Below are 13,789 nucleotides of genomic sequence, written 5' to 3'. Positions count from 1 at the left end.
GGCGAGTCACTGGCATAATGCTGCTCTGGAAGAGCTCTGTGAGAGCTGTGCTGTAATGGTCTGTATATGTGCAGCCAGGTCTGCACAGCACAGGCTGTGCTGGCAGTTCATGAGGAGTTTAAACAACACTCTGCGAATCTTGTGGCAGTTTTCCAGAGAGATGAGGGTTTCTGGGGACCAGCACATGTTCCTGTCCCCTCCTGCTGCTGACACAACTCAGGATGCTGATTACACCCTGGGCTTTTGTGCGTAGGACCATGAAAAGGATTCTGAACAGAGGAGAAAAAAATTCTCGTAAATACAAAATCTGGGCAACACTTAGGCTAGACCCGGCTGCTGAGTCATGTCTGACTTTGTAGCCCTCCCATGCTGACAAGCTACTCTCAGGGCTACCACACTGGCATGAGAGCATGGGCTCTTGCAGACCCTGATCTTCGGAAGAGGAGCCTAATCTTTCTGGTTTACTTCCCCCTTTTTGCTCTGTCCCATTCGCTTATCAGCACTTCTCCATGAGTAAATTCCTTTTGCTAGGACCCAGGGCAGAAAGCCTCTCTTGAAGCCCTCATCCATGATGCTAGCCTGGGGCAGTGTTTTCTGAGCCTGCCATACTGAAACATTTTCTTTGGATTAAAATTGGTGCCACACTGTGACTTTTCCAAGCTGCCACACCACTGTTGTGCCTGGGATCAGCCTGTGGCACATCCCTTCTGCTGTGGCTGCTGATCTGCTGGGCTCTGGAGACAGCTGCCCATGAGTATGGGCAGCCAGCAGGCACAAGACCTCAGCCGCATTTGTGGCATGAGTATACCTGAACACACATGTTGGGAATTGCTCATTCACAAGAGACATGTGGATTTTGGTTCTCCTTTAACCCCCAGTACACTCGGAGACTCCTCCACCCATCCCACAAGAGCTGGTTTGGCTCCAAAAGTCCTCAGAGAGCAATTGGCCAAGCTAACTCTGGCCGTTTACACCTTTGAGCTGTTTATCCTTTCCCAGGTTCTTGCGATAAGCCATTACTGGTTTGGAGGAGCCTGTTTTGATATGGCATAGGGGAAGTATTTACCGCCTGCCATGGATTGGAACTTCCCCATGCAGGTGTCAGGGCTGGGCACAGTGCCTTTCATTCACTGTCTGCTGGCAGAGATACATGTAACAAGTGCCAGCACTGAAGCCTTGCCTAAAGCTCTGTACTTTTCCCTGGAAACATTTGTGCTTTGATGGGATGTAATGATGTTAATGCTCATGGGCCTGTGACTGTAGGCCATGTTTTGTGTGGAGGTGGCAGAGGGGAAGTCAAGGGTCACTGGCTTGGGAAGGGACTCAGAGGTGCAGCATGTAGTGTGGGAGCTGCAGCTCAGCTGTGCACTTGTGACCAGTGGGGTGGGTATGTCCTTTGAGGGTGTAATTGTTTCCCAAAGTGGAATTGTTTCCAGGGGTGGCTATAGCCTGGCCATGCTGTGCAGCAGCATAGTGTGCATGATGCCAGAGAGGCCACTCAACTGCTGCTCTGGGGTATAAGACGCCACCTCATAGGGGGCACCTTCCGAGCCCCTCCACAGTGCAGTTTTTTACCTGAATTTTATCAACTTCCCATTGGCAACAAAACCAGCCTGTGCGAGGACTCCGGGTCTGGCCGTAAAGAGCCTTTACTACCCTCTCTGCTGTGCCCAGCCGGCAGCAGGCAGGGGCTGTTCACCGCGGGGCTCTGCGGGTCTCGGGAGGGGGCTGGAAGTGGAGGGGATCCTTGACACCCTCTCGCCCCGCTGCCCCGGGGTGTTGCTTTGCGCGGGGTCGGGGCTGGTGCCCGGGGCTGGTGCCGGGTGGTGGGGCGGGTGCGGGCCAGTGGGCGGTGCGGAGCAGAGGCTGGGGCCAGGCAACATGTGGGCGCGGGCCGGACAGGGAGCACGGCGGGGGATGGCGGCGGCGGACCTGCAGGAGCTGCGGGCGCTAGTGGAGCGGGCCGGCGGCCGGCGGGCAGTACTGCTGGTGGCCGAGGTGGTGGAGGGGGCCCCGGCGGCGCCCGCGCTCGCCGCCTTCGCCCGCGACCTCCTGGGCGACGAGGCGCCGCTCGCACCGTGCCCGGGGCCGGTGCCGGGGTACCAGACGCGGCGGGCGGCGGGCAGCGGACGGCGGGCGCTGGGAGCTCGGCTGCTGCTGGTGCTGTGCGGCGGCGGGGCGGCGCGGGGCCGCGGGGCGCGTACCCGACTGCGGGAGGTGGTGCGGGACGTGCGAAGCCGCCTGCCCGCGGGGCCGCCGCCCGCCGTCGTGGGCGTCCTGCTGCCCGGCGGGGACGGAGAGGACGCGGCGGTGCTGGACGCGGCGCTGCGGCAGCACTTCCCGGCGCCCGGCACGGTGCAGGCGGCCCGATACAGCCCGGGCAGCCCCGGCGATTGTCGCGCCGCCGCCTGCCGCGCCCTGCGGGCCGCCCTGCAGCACCCCGCAGGTACCAGGGTCGGGGGACCCCTTCCTTCCTCCCCTCCTCCCTCCTTCGGGGCCCGGTTATTACAGTGGGATTTGCTCCGTTTTCCTGTGGGATCGTCCCCTTCTCGGTGGGATCTACCCCATCATGATGGGTTCTGATCTTGCCTCATGGGATCTCCCCTGCAATGGTGTCAGGCTTTTCCCATTAGGATCTGACCCTTCCTGACAGGATCTTCTCCCCACTCAATAGGATCAGGCTTTTCCCATTGGGATTGGACCACTCACTACTGGTGGGATCTTTACACATGCACAATCCAATCTGCCTTTCCCCAGCAAAATCTTTCATGCTGGAGGAATCAGAGCCTTTCCAATGGGATCTGCCTGGGTAAGGTTCCCAGACCTGGCAGCCCAGGTGGACAAACTTCCCAGCAGCTTGGGAAACACTAGAGTAGCTCATGGATAACAGGGATTTGGCAGGTGACAACAGTGACATTGTGGCCATCCCTGACACAGTGGTCTTCCATGCACATTGCATGTGTGTTCTTAGGGGAAGCAGGACTGTGATGTGGCCTCTGCTGTAGGGCGCAGGCAGGACCAGACCTTCCTGCAGGAGGAAGATGCTTGTGCTGATTTTGCATAATAAATAAGTAACAACAGCAAATTGTTGTTTGGGTGTAAAACCATATGTCAGGGTGAGGATGGCAGGATGAAAGCTGGGTGTCAGCCAGGCCTGAAGAACAGCATTTGCCCTGGGGTGAAAGGGGAGTCAGGTTTGTGTGCGTCAACACAGGGTGATGGGCAGTTGGGCAGGCTCTGCTCTCACAGCTTGCCACATAAAACACTTTAGTCTTTGGCACTGCTTTTCTTGGGCTGTTTCCTTTTCCTCCTCCTTTTCATTTTTTCCCACTTTCATCTTGCTCCCCAGCATTTCCAGGGGCTTGGGTGTTTTGCTGTCTTGCTGGCTTTACCTCTAGGGATCCTTGGCACTTGCCTTCAGCAGTAGAGTTGACAGAGTTTGCTGGGATCCCTGAGACATGGGGGTGATTTGCTTCAGGTGCTTCTTTCTATCAGCTGAGCCCAGAATCTTGGATCTGAATGTTGAGGAGCTTTGAGGTGGCTGGTGGCAAGGGCACAAGACTGTCTTCTGCCACCTCTCTACTAAGGCACACAATCCTCTTTCCAGCTTCTCTCCTTTCACATGGTTTTGTCTTCCTCATATTGTTCCTGCTGCAAGAGTTTCTGGTGCATTCCCAGACACCAGTGAATCCTCCAGTTTTGGTTGCAGCAGTCTGGTGGGACAGCAGCAGCAGAGGCAGAAAAGCATCCCTGCATTGGCACTTTGCTGGCACTTGGCTCAGTACATGTATTTTTGTGGCTGGCTCTGGAAGCGAGGAGCAGGAGTTGGATGGGGTGTTACAGCCTGTTTGTGTGTGCTCATTCACTTCTGATGCTCTGTCTAGTGCTCTGAGTCATGTGTCCCAGGACCTGTGTGTGTAATGAGGACACTCATCACCTTCAGGGTTCAGCCTTAGGCAGGGACAACTTCTTTCTATGCTTCTGTGATCTTTGCCTTCCAAAATCTCCACCTAGACAGAGGGATGGATCCCAAGCATAGCTGTGCCTCCAAAGAGCAGCTGCACCCCAGGCAGTGCACTGGAGTTTTTTGTTTGTTGACTGCCAGACACTGAGCCCTTTAGTGTTGCAATGGCTCAATAAACTGAAGGACACTGAAGTGGTTTATCATTTGTTATCTGATTAGGAGGTGAAAGGCTGGATGATATTTCGGTGGGGATGCTGAACTGCTGCTGTTGGAGACCATGTAAAATACGCTGCTGTAGTATTTTACAGGTTGTTGTAGTGTTTTACTAAAATGGCTTGAAAGTCTGTAGTAACTTTGTTGTCTTCTGTAATAATTACCATGCATTGACCACATGCTCTCTGCAATTTGCAAGCAGTTATAGTTGCAGTTTTCAGTGTGCTGCTGCAAGACAGCTTGTCCAGCAGGTCTCCATGGGAGGGAGGAATTGCTTAATAAAGCAGGGAGTAGTAAACAGGTTGATGTGGTAGAAGCTGTGTGACAACGCAAAAGGAAAACCTCCTGTGTGAATTCTGTGTGTCAGTCCCCAGCCTTGCCACGTGTGCAGCTGAGCTCCTGCCAGGTTTCTTTTGCTCAGTCTCGGCTGCCACATCCAGGTTGGTTTTGGCAGTGAGGTGACAAAGTAGAAACTGACACGAGGGACAAATTTCCAGGGTAGTAGAGAGATTTCAGCCAAAAATAAGAATTGCTAGGAGTAGCTCTGTGCTTTCAGCTGGTTGATTTTGTGGAGCAGACCTGGTTTTGTTGCTAGGACCTGGTTTTGTTGCAAGGCTCATAGAGGAAGAGGTTAAGAAGCAGTAGGGCTGACCTGCTACCAGTCTGAACTCATCCTCTCTGGTTTATTCAGAAAACATGAAAGACAGGGAGAGGTGGAGGCTCCCATCCTTCCTGCAGTGCATTTCTTGGAACCAGAGGAGCTGGAGAAAAGATTATGAAGCAAAAGCTGAAAACAACATTCATGAAGGTATGCCCAGCCCCCTCCCTTGCACTCTGCTGTGATTGTCAGAAGTTCCTCATGATTCCCTGGTGGTTCTGGTGCCCAAACCCATTGCTGGTAGCCTCTTGCAGCTATTTCCAGCTCTGCAGTTGACCTTGCTTCCCTGGCTGTAGTTTAGCCCAAACCTGAAGACAACCAGCACATGTGTCTGCTTTGTTGCCATCTCCTTGTTTTCTGACCTTTTGCTTATCTAAACAAAACCAGGCTGAGTCTGGTGCCCAAATGTACCACTGGAAGCACTTCTGAACTCAGCTGCATTTTGTCTGAATGTCTGCAAGCAGAACTACTCTCTGTCTAAGCAATGACTTGGAAGCACCCTGGTATTATGTGATATTTTCTGCAAACATGGGTGGAAGCACTGTTCCCAAACCATTTGCCTTTGGGGCTGGCAGAGTGAAGGGAGAGGACAGTCAGCCGTGGGCTCCCCAGTTCTAAAGGAAATTGTTCAGATAACATATAGAATAGCATTCAGCCTTTGTGCATGGTTGGCACTTTGGTTTGCACTTCCCAGCAGTGATTTTCTTTCTGCAGGAGTGCCTCATGCAGGAGGCTACAAGGTGTGTGGTGTGAACATCCAAATTGTACTATGAAGCACAAAGAGAAGAGAAAGCTCCTTCACTGTAAAAAGAATAGAATAGAATAGAATAGAATAGAATAGAATAGAATAGAATAGACATATTTTCACTTAAAAGGAACCTACAATAATCATCTAGTCCAACTCCCTGACCACTTCATGCCTGACCAGATTTTAAAGGATGTTATTAAGGGCCTTGTACAAATACCTCTTAAATATATAGAATACTTAAAGAAATATACAACTTAATACTTATGAATACTTAAAGAAAATACAACTGAAATGAATGCCCAATTTATGCATCTTTGAGACATGTGAGACATATGAGACTTGTGAGACCCACTCTCCATGGTAAGAAAACTGAAGTGCCTGATCTTGCTGTCAGTGCTGGGCAGGCAATACCCTGTGGTCATGCAACTTGTTTTAAGATTGCTGAGACTTCAGGAGGCCAGGAAGTGGGCCCTATGCTCCTTTGCTCTATTTGCTGAAGCAATGTTGAGTTTGTAAAACAAAATGAAAATCAGTTTTGAAAAAACAAATAACCTGTGTTTAGGTTGTGAGTATACATCAATAGCTTCAGCCCATGCTTTCTTTTCATTTTAAGTTGCATTTTCTGGGAGGAGGGGTTTTCCATCCAGGTCTGCCTTGACCTCTCTCTGCTCCCTGCAGATGACCTGCAGGATCCTGAGGAAGAAGTAGCTCTGGCCAGCCTTTCCCCCAATGGAAACTGCGAAGAAGCTGCTGGAGGCACAGGCACCTAGAGCTGCTGGGCATCCAACAGTCCACATCCCAGAGCTGCCCAGTGGATTTGGAGCAGTGGGAGGAGGAGCTGGTGCAGGCCGTCTCCTCCAAGCACCCACAGCTCCAGGGAAAAGCTGCTTGGCTGAACTCATCAAGGTCTTTTGTAGCTGGCACCAGCCCCAAGGGTCTGGGCAGAGCCATTCCCTCCTGTTGCCCTGGGGCACCTGGAGCTGCTGCTGGACACTGGGCTTCTGAGAAGCCCTTCAGGGATGTACCCCATATCCTGGACAAAATGACATTGGGACTTTGAGTGTGAAATGCAGCTACCTGTTTAAAGAATGAAAATGTTTTCTAATTCTGAGCAGAGTTCCCTGCTGAGGTTGCTGGGGCTGGCTTCCCTGCTTCCCTGGCAGACTGATTTTTCTGCCTTGTTTTCCTGCTTTTTTGTGCTTAGAAGTTCTCACCCTCTTTGTGCAGAAGAAAAAAAAAAGAAAAAAAAAAGAGAGAGAGAAGAAGAAGGAAGAAAAAAAGAGACAAGTAACACAGTGGCTTGGAGGCTGCAGTGGGTCTAAATGTGAACTCTTGCATCTACCAGCTACTGAAAAGGCTTGAGTGTAACAGTGTAACATGAAGAATGCAGTAACAGCCCAGCCTGAGTGGCAAGAATAAACAGGAAAGATACTGACGGTACTGGCATCTAGATCAGAGTGGGGTTTGGGAGCAGGATCTGTCCCTCTGGCTTGTCCTGGTGCTCACAGACTAACTGAGGGATGCCTGGATTGGAGGGGTGGCAGGTGGGCACTAAGGTGTGGCTGGTGCTAGATGGGGCTACAGGAGAGGGCCATCTCACCTGGGACATCTCCACAGGCATGGTGGCACATCTTGGAGGTGGCCTGCAGCACAACAAGATGTGTCTGTTTCATAAATAAAGACAAAAACATAAAAGTTATCTATTTAAGTAGTTCCAAAGGGCTGCCTGTAGCCTGTGGGGCAACACAACAAACTAGAAATCTTTTGTTTACGAGGAACATTACTCTAATGCTAAGAAAATATTTTAAATTCTTTATGCTATATAAAAGAGGTCTTGTTTTATTCTGAACACAAGCTTGGGGCTGGCTTTCCTTTAGGAGTTTCCTCCAGCTCAGATAAGAAATTTCAACCTGCCTACCTCTACTTTGGGTTAGTTGCCAAAGTGCATCCTCTGTGCATGTCTGTCCTCTTTCTGGCTCCTTGTTCCCCACTGGCAGCTGAAGTGTCTGGAGACCTGCCAGCTCTGGCCAGCACTCTCCCCTAGCAGTTTGCCTTTGTCATCCCTCTTACCTGGAGCAAGGGATGCTGCTCTGCAGAAAAGGCATTGACCCACTCTCCTTCCAGCCTTCAGGATTTCTGTAGGATTTCTGTGCTTACGACCTGTGGAAAATACAAATGTAACCAAGTGACTTGGTGTGTGTGGCTGTAGGAATGGCACTGAGTTTCAGCACTGAGCACTCAGTGCATCTTGGTGAGATTAAGGTTCCCTCCTGCTCCATCCCTGCACAGCCCAGGTTGCCGAGCAGGTCTGTAGTTCCCACAAAAGCCCTTGGTTAAGTGGGTCAAGCAGGACTGACCAGTAAGAATCTTTATTTTCTTGCAGCATTTAGCCTTTGCTGCTAGGCATTCTCCAATGAAGAGGTGGTCCACAGACTGGCATTTAAACCTCCCTTAGTGCTGCAAAGCCACTCGATTTATTTACTGGTAATTTTTAGGTAAATCACACAAATTTACCCCTGCAAGAGACTGGTGGAAGTGGATGAACTGCCCAGGCTTTAGGAGATGTGAGTGAGAATAAAAAAAATTTGACCAAAAGTGTTGTTTTTCTTTGACTGGGGAATAAAAGTGAGTGACTGGATTTTTTTTTTCTTTTCTCTTTTCACTGTGCACTTGCAGGTGTAAGCAGATAGTTTTACATGTTTAATTGATTGAAGAATTTAAGGGCATTATTACATGCTTGTTGAATAAAGACATTTAATTTCCATATTGAAATGTGCTTATTTGTTCCCCCCAGTTTTATCCTTAAAGTAGCACTATGCATAGCTTAAATCATATTTATCTTGGCTTGAAAAATCTGGATATTGGGATGGAATGGAAGTGACCCCAGTGTCTGATAAGCAGAGCATCAGCAGGACTGAGTGCAGCCCAGGTGGGGAAATGGAGAAGGGTGGAGATCTTCCCAGTTGTCCAGGAGCGGAGCAGCCTCTCTTGGCATTGTGGGGAGGGGTCTGATAAGCTTTCATTAGTAACTTTCATTAATAACTTTCACTAACTGATACCATTATGCATCCTCAAGAAATTCAAGCCCTTCATAGGGTATTTCTTCCTATTCAGCGGCAACAAGGAGAAATGAATGCTGCCGAGGTCTGGGCACTTTGGTCTGTTGCTCCTGAGCTGGGCTTTCCCTGGTGCAAATCAACCAGCCTGGTCATCCCATTTGTCTTGTGCAGCAGAGGCACCGGCAAGAGATATTAAATCCATGGGATAAAATCGCTGACCCTTGCACTGCCATGGACACTCCGTCCCCTTGAAGATGTCCGCCCACCGCGGGCGGCCTGCCCTGGCAGGGGAAGCAGCCGCTCCTCTGGGCATGCCACAAACACGGGGCCATTCGTGGAGAACCCACAGCTCCGGCCCCGCTGGCCCAGGCAGCGGTGTGCTGTTTGCGGGCGCGGGAGGCCGTGAGGAGCCCGCGGAGGCTGTGGGGAGCCCCAAGAGGCCCGCGGCGGTGGCGGGGTGCCCGTGAGGGGCCGCGGAAAGCACAAGACCCCGGCGGCAGGGCTGCCCACTCGCTGCCTGCCTGTTCCGCCGCCGTCCCGCGCAGGCGATCGCACGGGCACCTCTCCCGGGCGCAGCGCGGAGCCGCCGGAAGAGGCCTTTGGCAGCACTTCCGGGCCGGGTAGCGGCGGCGGCGGCGGAACCGCGGTTGGGCCGGAGCGGACCCGACCCGACCACCCCCCGGACCCTTCGGACCTCCCCGATCCCCGCTCCGAGGGCAGCCGGGCAGCACCATGATCACCTCGGCCGGTGAGGCAGCGGCGCGGGGCGGCGTTGTCCGCCGGGGTTTCGCTGAGTCAGGGCCGTGACTGAGCACCGCCGCGGCTCCGCGGGGCCGCCCGTCACCGGGCTCCCCTTTGCTGGTCACCCCCGGGCGGCAGCGAGAGCCTGCCCTGGTGCCCGGCGGTCCGGCACCACCGGCTCTTGATGCCTGGTGCCGTGTCCGTGTCCTGCCGGCGTCTCACGAGGGCTCCGGTGGCTTTGCGGGTCCCCGGGCAGCGGCGCGGGGGTCCCGCGGTGTGAGCGAGAGGGTTCGGCTGCTTCAAGTGAACGGTGCATTTTCGGTGTAAAAGCGGAGGGCACACGGGAGGTGCAGCAGGGACTTGAGAGGGGGAAGAGGAAGAAGTTTGGAGTTCAGAAACGCAAATGCTTTGCAGAGGAAACGTCGGTCTAAGGAGTGCGAGATAATGACGCGTGTGAGGACTTGGATGTTACGCGGTGTTTGTGCATCTACTGGGAACTTGAAAGTGTAAAAAAATATGTAAAGTATTTCCAGAAACACTCAGGCTAGAAATGAACATGTGGCTGGTTGTGGCTTGGCGAGAGAAATGGTGTGGAGGGTGACAGTGTCCAGGTGGCTTTCTCTTCCTGAACGCTTTGCTTTGTTTAAGTCTTCATTTTAATTGAGGAAAACTAGGAATTAATTTTAGAGGTATTTTAAAAATATAAAAATGGTAAATGGGAGCGAGGTACGTAGGTGGTGTGTAGGAGTGAGATTGTGTTCTGATAGATCAGGTAAATGCAGGAACTTACTTAAAGTAATAATAATTAGACAAACCAACAAAAACATCAAAGTGAACATTTGGTGCAGAGATGCAGGAAACAGCTGGAAGGAGCTGGAAGTGGGATGACTGCTGAATCTGCCTTCATTGCCCAAGAGCCATATTAGTGTTCCTTCAATTCGGTTACTGATGGATGTGTCTCTAACCTGTTTTTTAAAAACAATACCTAATAATAGACATTCTGCAACTTTATTAGGCAAAGGAATAAATGTGAGTAAACTTTTCAGATCATTAAACCTCATTCTTTGAGGCTTCACTAAAGTTTGGTGTTCCTGTTAATATCTGACACAAAGATCAGATTATTCCTTTCCTCCTGGTGGCTGCCCTGAATTCTGCATCCTTCCCAGGTGTCTGTAGACCAACCAGTTACCCGCCTTCAGCCACCCTTCAGGGGCTGACTGCCAGAGCTCCCTGTTCTTACTGCCCAGCCCCAAACACCCTGGTTTGCTCATGACTCAAATGTGGTGCCCAGCACTGGGCACAAGCTCTGGCCGGTGGCTGCCAAGGGAAGGGAAGGTGCCTCATGGATCTGCCAAGAACTGCTCTCACTTACACATTTGTGTGAAGTTTGGATTCTCTGCATCCCACCGCAGCCAAATTATTGATCATATTCCGTCTTAACCCTCTCTATTCATATTGTATATTTGTACATTTTGGGTTGGACCTGCAGATGCACCTTTTACATATGTCAAGACCTTTTGGAAGCCCAGTTCAGCCCTCCAAAGGCTTGCTGGCCTTTCCAGTTTAATGTGTTTTTTCATATTTAAAGAAGCTGTCAACCTGTACAACAGATTAAAGACTTTAAGCAGTGACTTGTATTGGACTTTGATCAGATCATATTCCAGCCCTTTCCGTTGCATCTTTGCAATCTGACAATGAAACCACCTATCCCTATTCTTCAGATTAAGCTCCTGTGAACCTCTCAGTCATGTCAGTTAAACAGTATTTCTGTAACTGTACAGATGTTCTTGGACAAGATCAGCAATCAGAAGTATAAAGTTGTGAGATGCATCTTTTCTTATTCATGAGGCCAGTTTCCTTGGCATGGAAAAATTCTTCATTTTCCCCTAGGAAGGATCACCTTTTCTAAATAATGTGCCTTTTCAGTTATGAATTCTGGACTGTTTTACCTTATATTTAATACAAACCTGAATTTGATCTTTGAAGTTTTATTCTGAAAATGTAGATCAGCATTCTGGAGACAGCTTTCCTTCCTGTTCTGTTGGTTTTGAACTAAATGGCAAGCTTACTTTTGATACAGAGAAACCAAAAGTGACCATGATTTTGTTTTGCAGCTGGAATTATCTCTCTTCTGGATGAAGAAGAGCCGCAGCTCAAGGTAAGCTCTTACATATGAGAGCAAATAACAGCAAATGCATTATATGGAGAGCTTAAAATCAAACAGGAGTAGATCTCAGTAATTTATGGTTGGACAGCAGCTGGTGGGCACCAAATTGTATGTAGCTTGGAAGCTAAAATAAAGAGCTTAAACAGATGATAACAGATTGCAAACTTACTTGTTTTGAGCATGGGTCAAACAGGATCTTCAAATGCAAAAATATCTGTACATTAAAGTTCCCATCTTTCTGGTGGTAATGGGGCTTTGTTACTTAAAATTGTACCAGAGACAGCATTTTGAGTACGTAAAATTCAAAGCTGAGCAACAGCTCAGATGTTTAGAAAAATTTAACCAGTGTAGAACAAAATCACAGTTACAGTTTTCACTTGGAAAAAAATCACAGTAATAATATGAGAAGAAGAAAACAGCAACAGAAACTTTCTAGTGTATAGAGGGTATGAATCAATAGAACACCAACACTCAGAGTGGTGGTGTGTTGATGGAACATGCGCTTTTTAGTGTTTGTAATTCCCTAATTGTTTTTCTTGGATACAGACATAAGTAATGATGGATCTGAATGATCTCTGATTTTGCTGTGACCTTATTACAAGTGGGCTGATGGTGGTTTGTTTATCATCTGAGGTACTGTGTCCATATAGATAAATAGAGTTGGCTGCTGTAGGCCACAGGTTGATTCCCTGTGCTGCACAAAGGTTGTCACAATTTCATCTATCTGACACATCAGCCAGTCATTCCTCAGAGAGAGGACATGGAAAGAAATGCTAGAGTTTTCTTTACCTGTGAAATGAACAGCTCTTTATTTGTAAAGGACTTGCAAAGTTTAATGAATGCTTGCAAAGATCTTTTAAAGTAGAATTTGCTGTTGAAATGGATGTGTTTATGATATTCATCCTAGAATGTATTTAATTTTTACTGGGAAAGGTGGTAAATGCATTTCTAATATAATATACATTTTTTCCTTTTTTTTTTTTTTTTTTTTTGGTAGGAGTTTGCTCTTCACAAGTTGAATGCTGTTGTCAATGATTTCTGGGCAGAAATCTCTGAGTCAGTGGACAAAATGTAAGAAAAGACATTTAATACTGCTGAAAAAGAACATGAGATATGAAGTGGATGTAGTTCTGGTTTCTTGACAGTGGCTAATACAGCATGTAGCTCCATATTTCCTAGAAAGCTCAAATGTGTGTGGATGTGGGGTTGGAACTGTGGTCCCAAAGATGCAAGTTCAGTCAAGCTTGTATTTGAGTCATGTGGCCTTAAAGAGATCTGAGCAAACAGAGCTGATGCTCTTCTCTTCCTCCTCTGCAGTGAAGTTCTCTATGAAGATGAAGGTTTTCGGAGCCGCCAGTTTGCCGCTCTGGTTGCTTCTAAAGTTTTTTACCACCTGGGAGCCTTTGAGGAATCCCTGAACTATGCCTTGGGAGCTGGTGACCTCTTCAATGTCAATGACAACTCAGAATATGTGGAGACGATCATTGGTAAAGAACTTTTGCTGCAAAGGAAAAGCTCTTGTCTTGTCAAAGCTGCCGTAATTTAGAAATCTTACTTGTATCAGCTTTTTTCTCTGTATTTTTGCTGTGTTCATGTTCACTTAAACCAATGCTGCAGCTAATTTTACCAGTTTATTTATGCTTTCTTATATTTAGGTATTCTGTAATGGAACTGACTTTGGAGTTTTGGAGCTTTTTTCCTATTCTTAACCCTTGTTCTGTAGTGAATTCCTAATAAGAAAATTGCTTTGGTTGTTTATTGTCGTTTCTCTCATTTGTGTGCTGATGTTGTAATCAATTTCAGCATGACTGGAAATAATTCACTGGTAAGTGTAGCTGCATAGCTCACTGAGAGGGACAGTTGTGTTTATCCACCCACAACAAGATGGCAAGTCAGCAGTTGACTGCAGGTATAATTTTAATGCATTTTGAAAATCTCATCTGCTGGAGTCACTTGCTTTTTACAGGATATGATGGAGCTGGGCTGGCTTTCAGTCTCCCCAGCTGGTGTTTGCAGTGGAGCTAGGAAGTCTCCTACTGCTGTTTTCTCATTTATTTATCATGATACTGGAACAAAAATCCTATCCTTTGTTGAATTTTTAAAATACTTACTTGATTTCAGCACTAAAATCAGAGATTGTTAGGAGATAATAGAAGTGTTTTCCACTATTATCTGTATATGACTACACGAATGTCTAATTTCCCATACTGTACCTGTTGATAGAACACATTCATGCACA

At 48.7% G+C, this 13,789-nt stretch overlaps 2 protein-coding genes across 2 annotated transcripts in view; both read left to right on the top strand.

Moving 5' to 3' along the window:
- Positions 1–1,881: 1,881 nt before the first annotated feature.
- Positions 1,882–8,347, top strand: C10H2orf72 (chromosome 10 C2orf72 homolog). The gene is made up of 3 exons (XM_066325914.1): positions 1,882–2,446; positions 4,869–4,985; positions 6,262–8,347. The coding sequence occupies exons 1-3, from the start codon at positions 1,882–1,884 to the stop codon at positions 6,351–6,353; spliced, it is 774 nt and encodes a 257-aa protein (XP_066182011.1). The 3' UTR covers positions 6,354–8,347.
- Positions 8,348–9,251: 904 nt separating this feature from the next.
- The window catches only part of PSMD1 (proteasome 26S subunit, non-ATPase 1), a 67,262-nt gene continuing 62,724 nt past the window's right edge, over positions 9,252–13,789 (top strand). Inside the window, exons 1-4 of the mRNA XM_066325913.1 lie at positions 9,252–9,390; positions 11,498–11,541; positions 12,548–12,621; positions 12,868–13,037. Coding sequence (XP_066182010.1) covers positions 9,375–9,390; positions 11,498–11,541; positions 12,548–12,621; positions 12,868–13,037 — 304 coding nt within the window. The 5' untranslated portion in view covers positions 9,252–9,374. The remainder of the gene's footprint in view (positions 9,391–11,497; positions 11,542–12,547; positions 12,622–12,867; positions 13,038–13,789) is intronic.

This window comes from Sylvia atricapilla, chromosome 10, assembly GCF_009819655.1.
Source record: "Sylvia atricapilla isolate bSylAtr1 chromosome 10, bSylAtr1.pri, whole genome shotgun sequence".
NCBI classification, from domain to species: domain Eukaryota; kingdom Metazoa; phylum Chordata; class Aves; order Passeriformes; family Sylviidae; genus Sylvia; species Sylvia atricapilla.
Note: the sequence above shows the minus strand (reverse complement) of the source record. Positions and strands in the feature narration are given on the sequence as shown.

What these genes read in the sequence shown, in the direction of transcription:
- C10H2orf72 (XM_066325914.1), top strand. Translation starts at nt 1,882, where the DNA reads ATGTGGGCGCGGGCCGGACAGGGAGCACGGCGGGGGATGGCGGCGGCG. An exon ending in CGCCCTGCAGCACCCCGCAG is followed by an intron (nt 2,447 to 4,868) that starts GTACCAGGGTCG and finishes TGGTTTATTCAG; the next exon opens with AAAACATGAAAGACAGGGAG. An exon ending in TGAAAACAACATTCATGAAG is followed by an intron (nt 4,986 to 6,261) that starts GTATGCCCAGCC and finishes TGCTCCCTGCAG; the next exon opens with ATGACCTGCAGGATCCTGAG.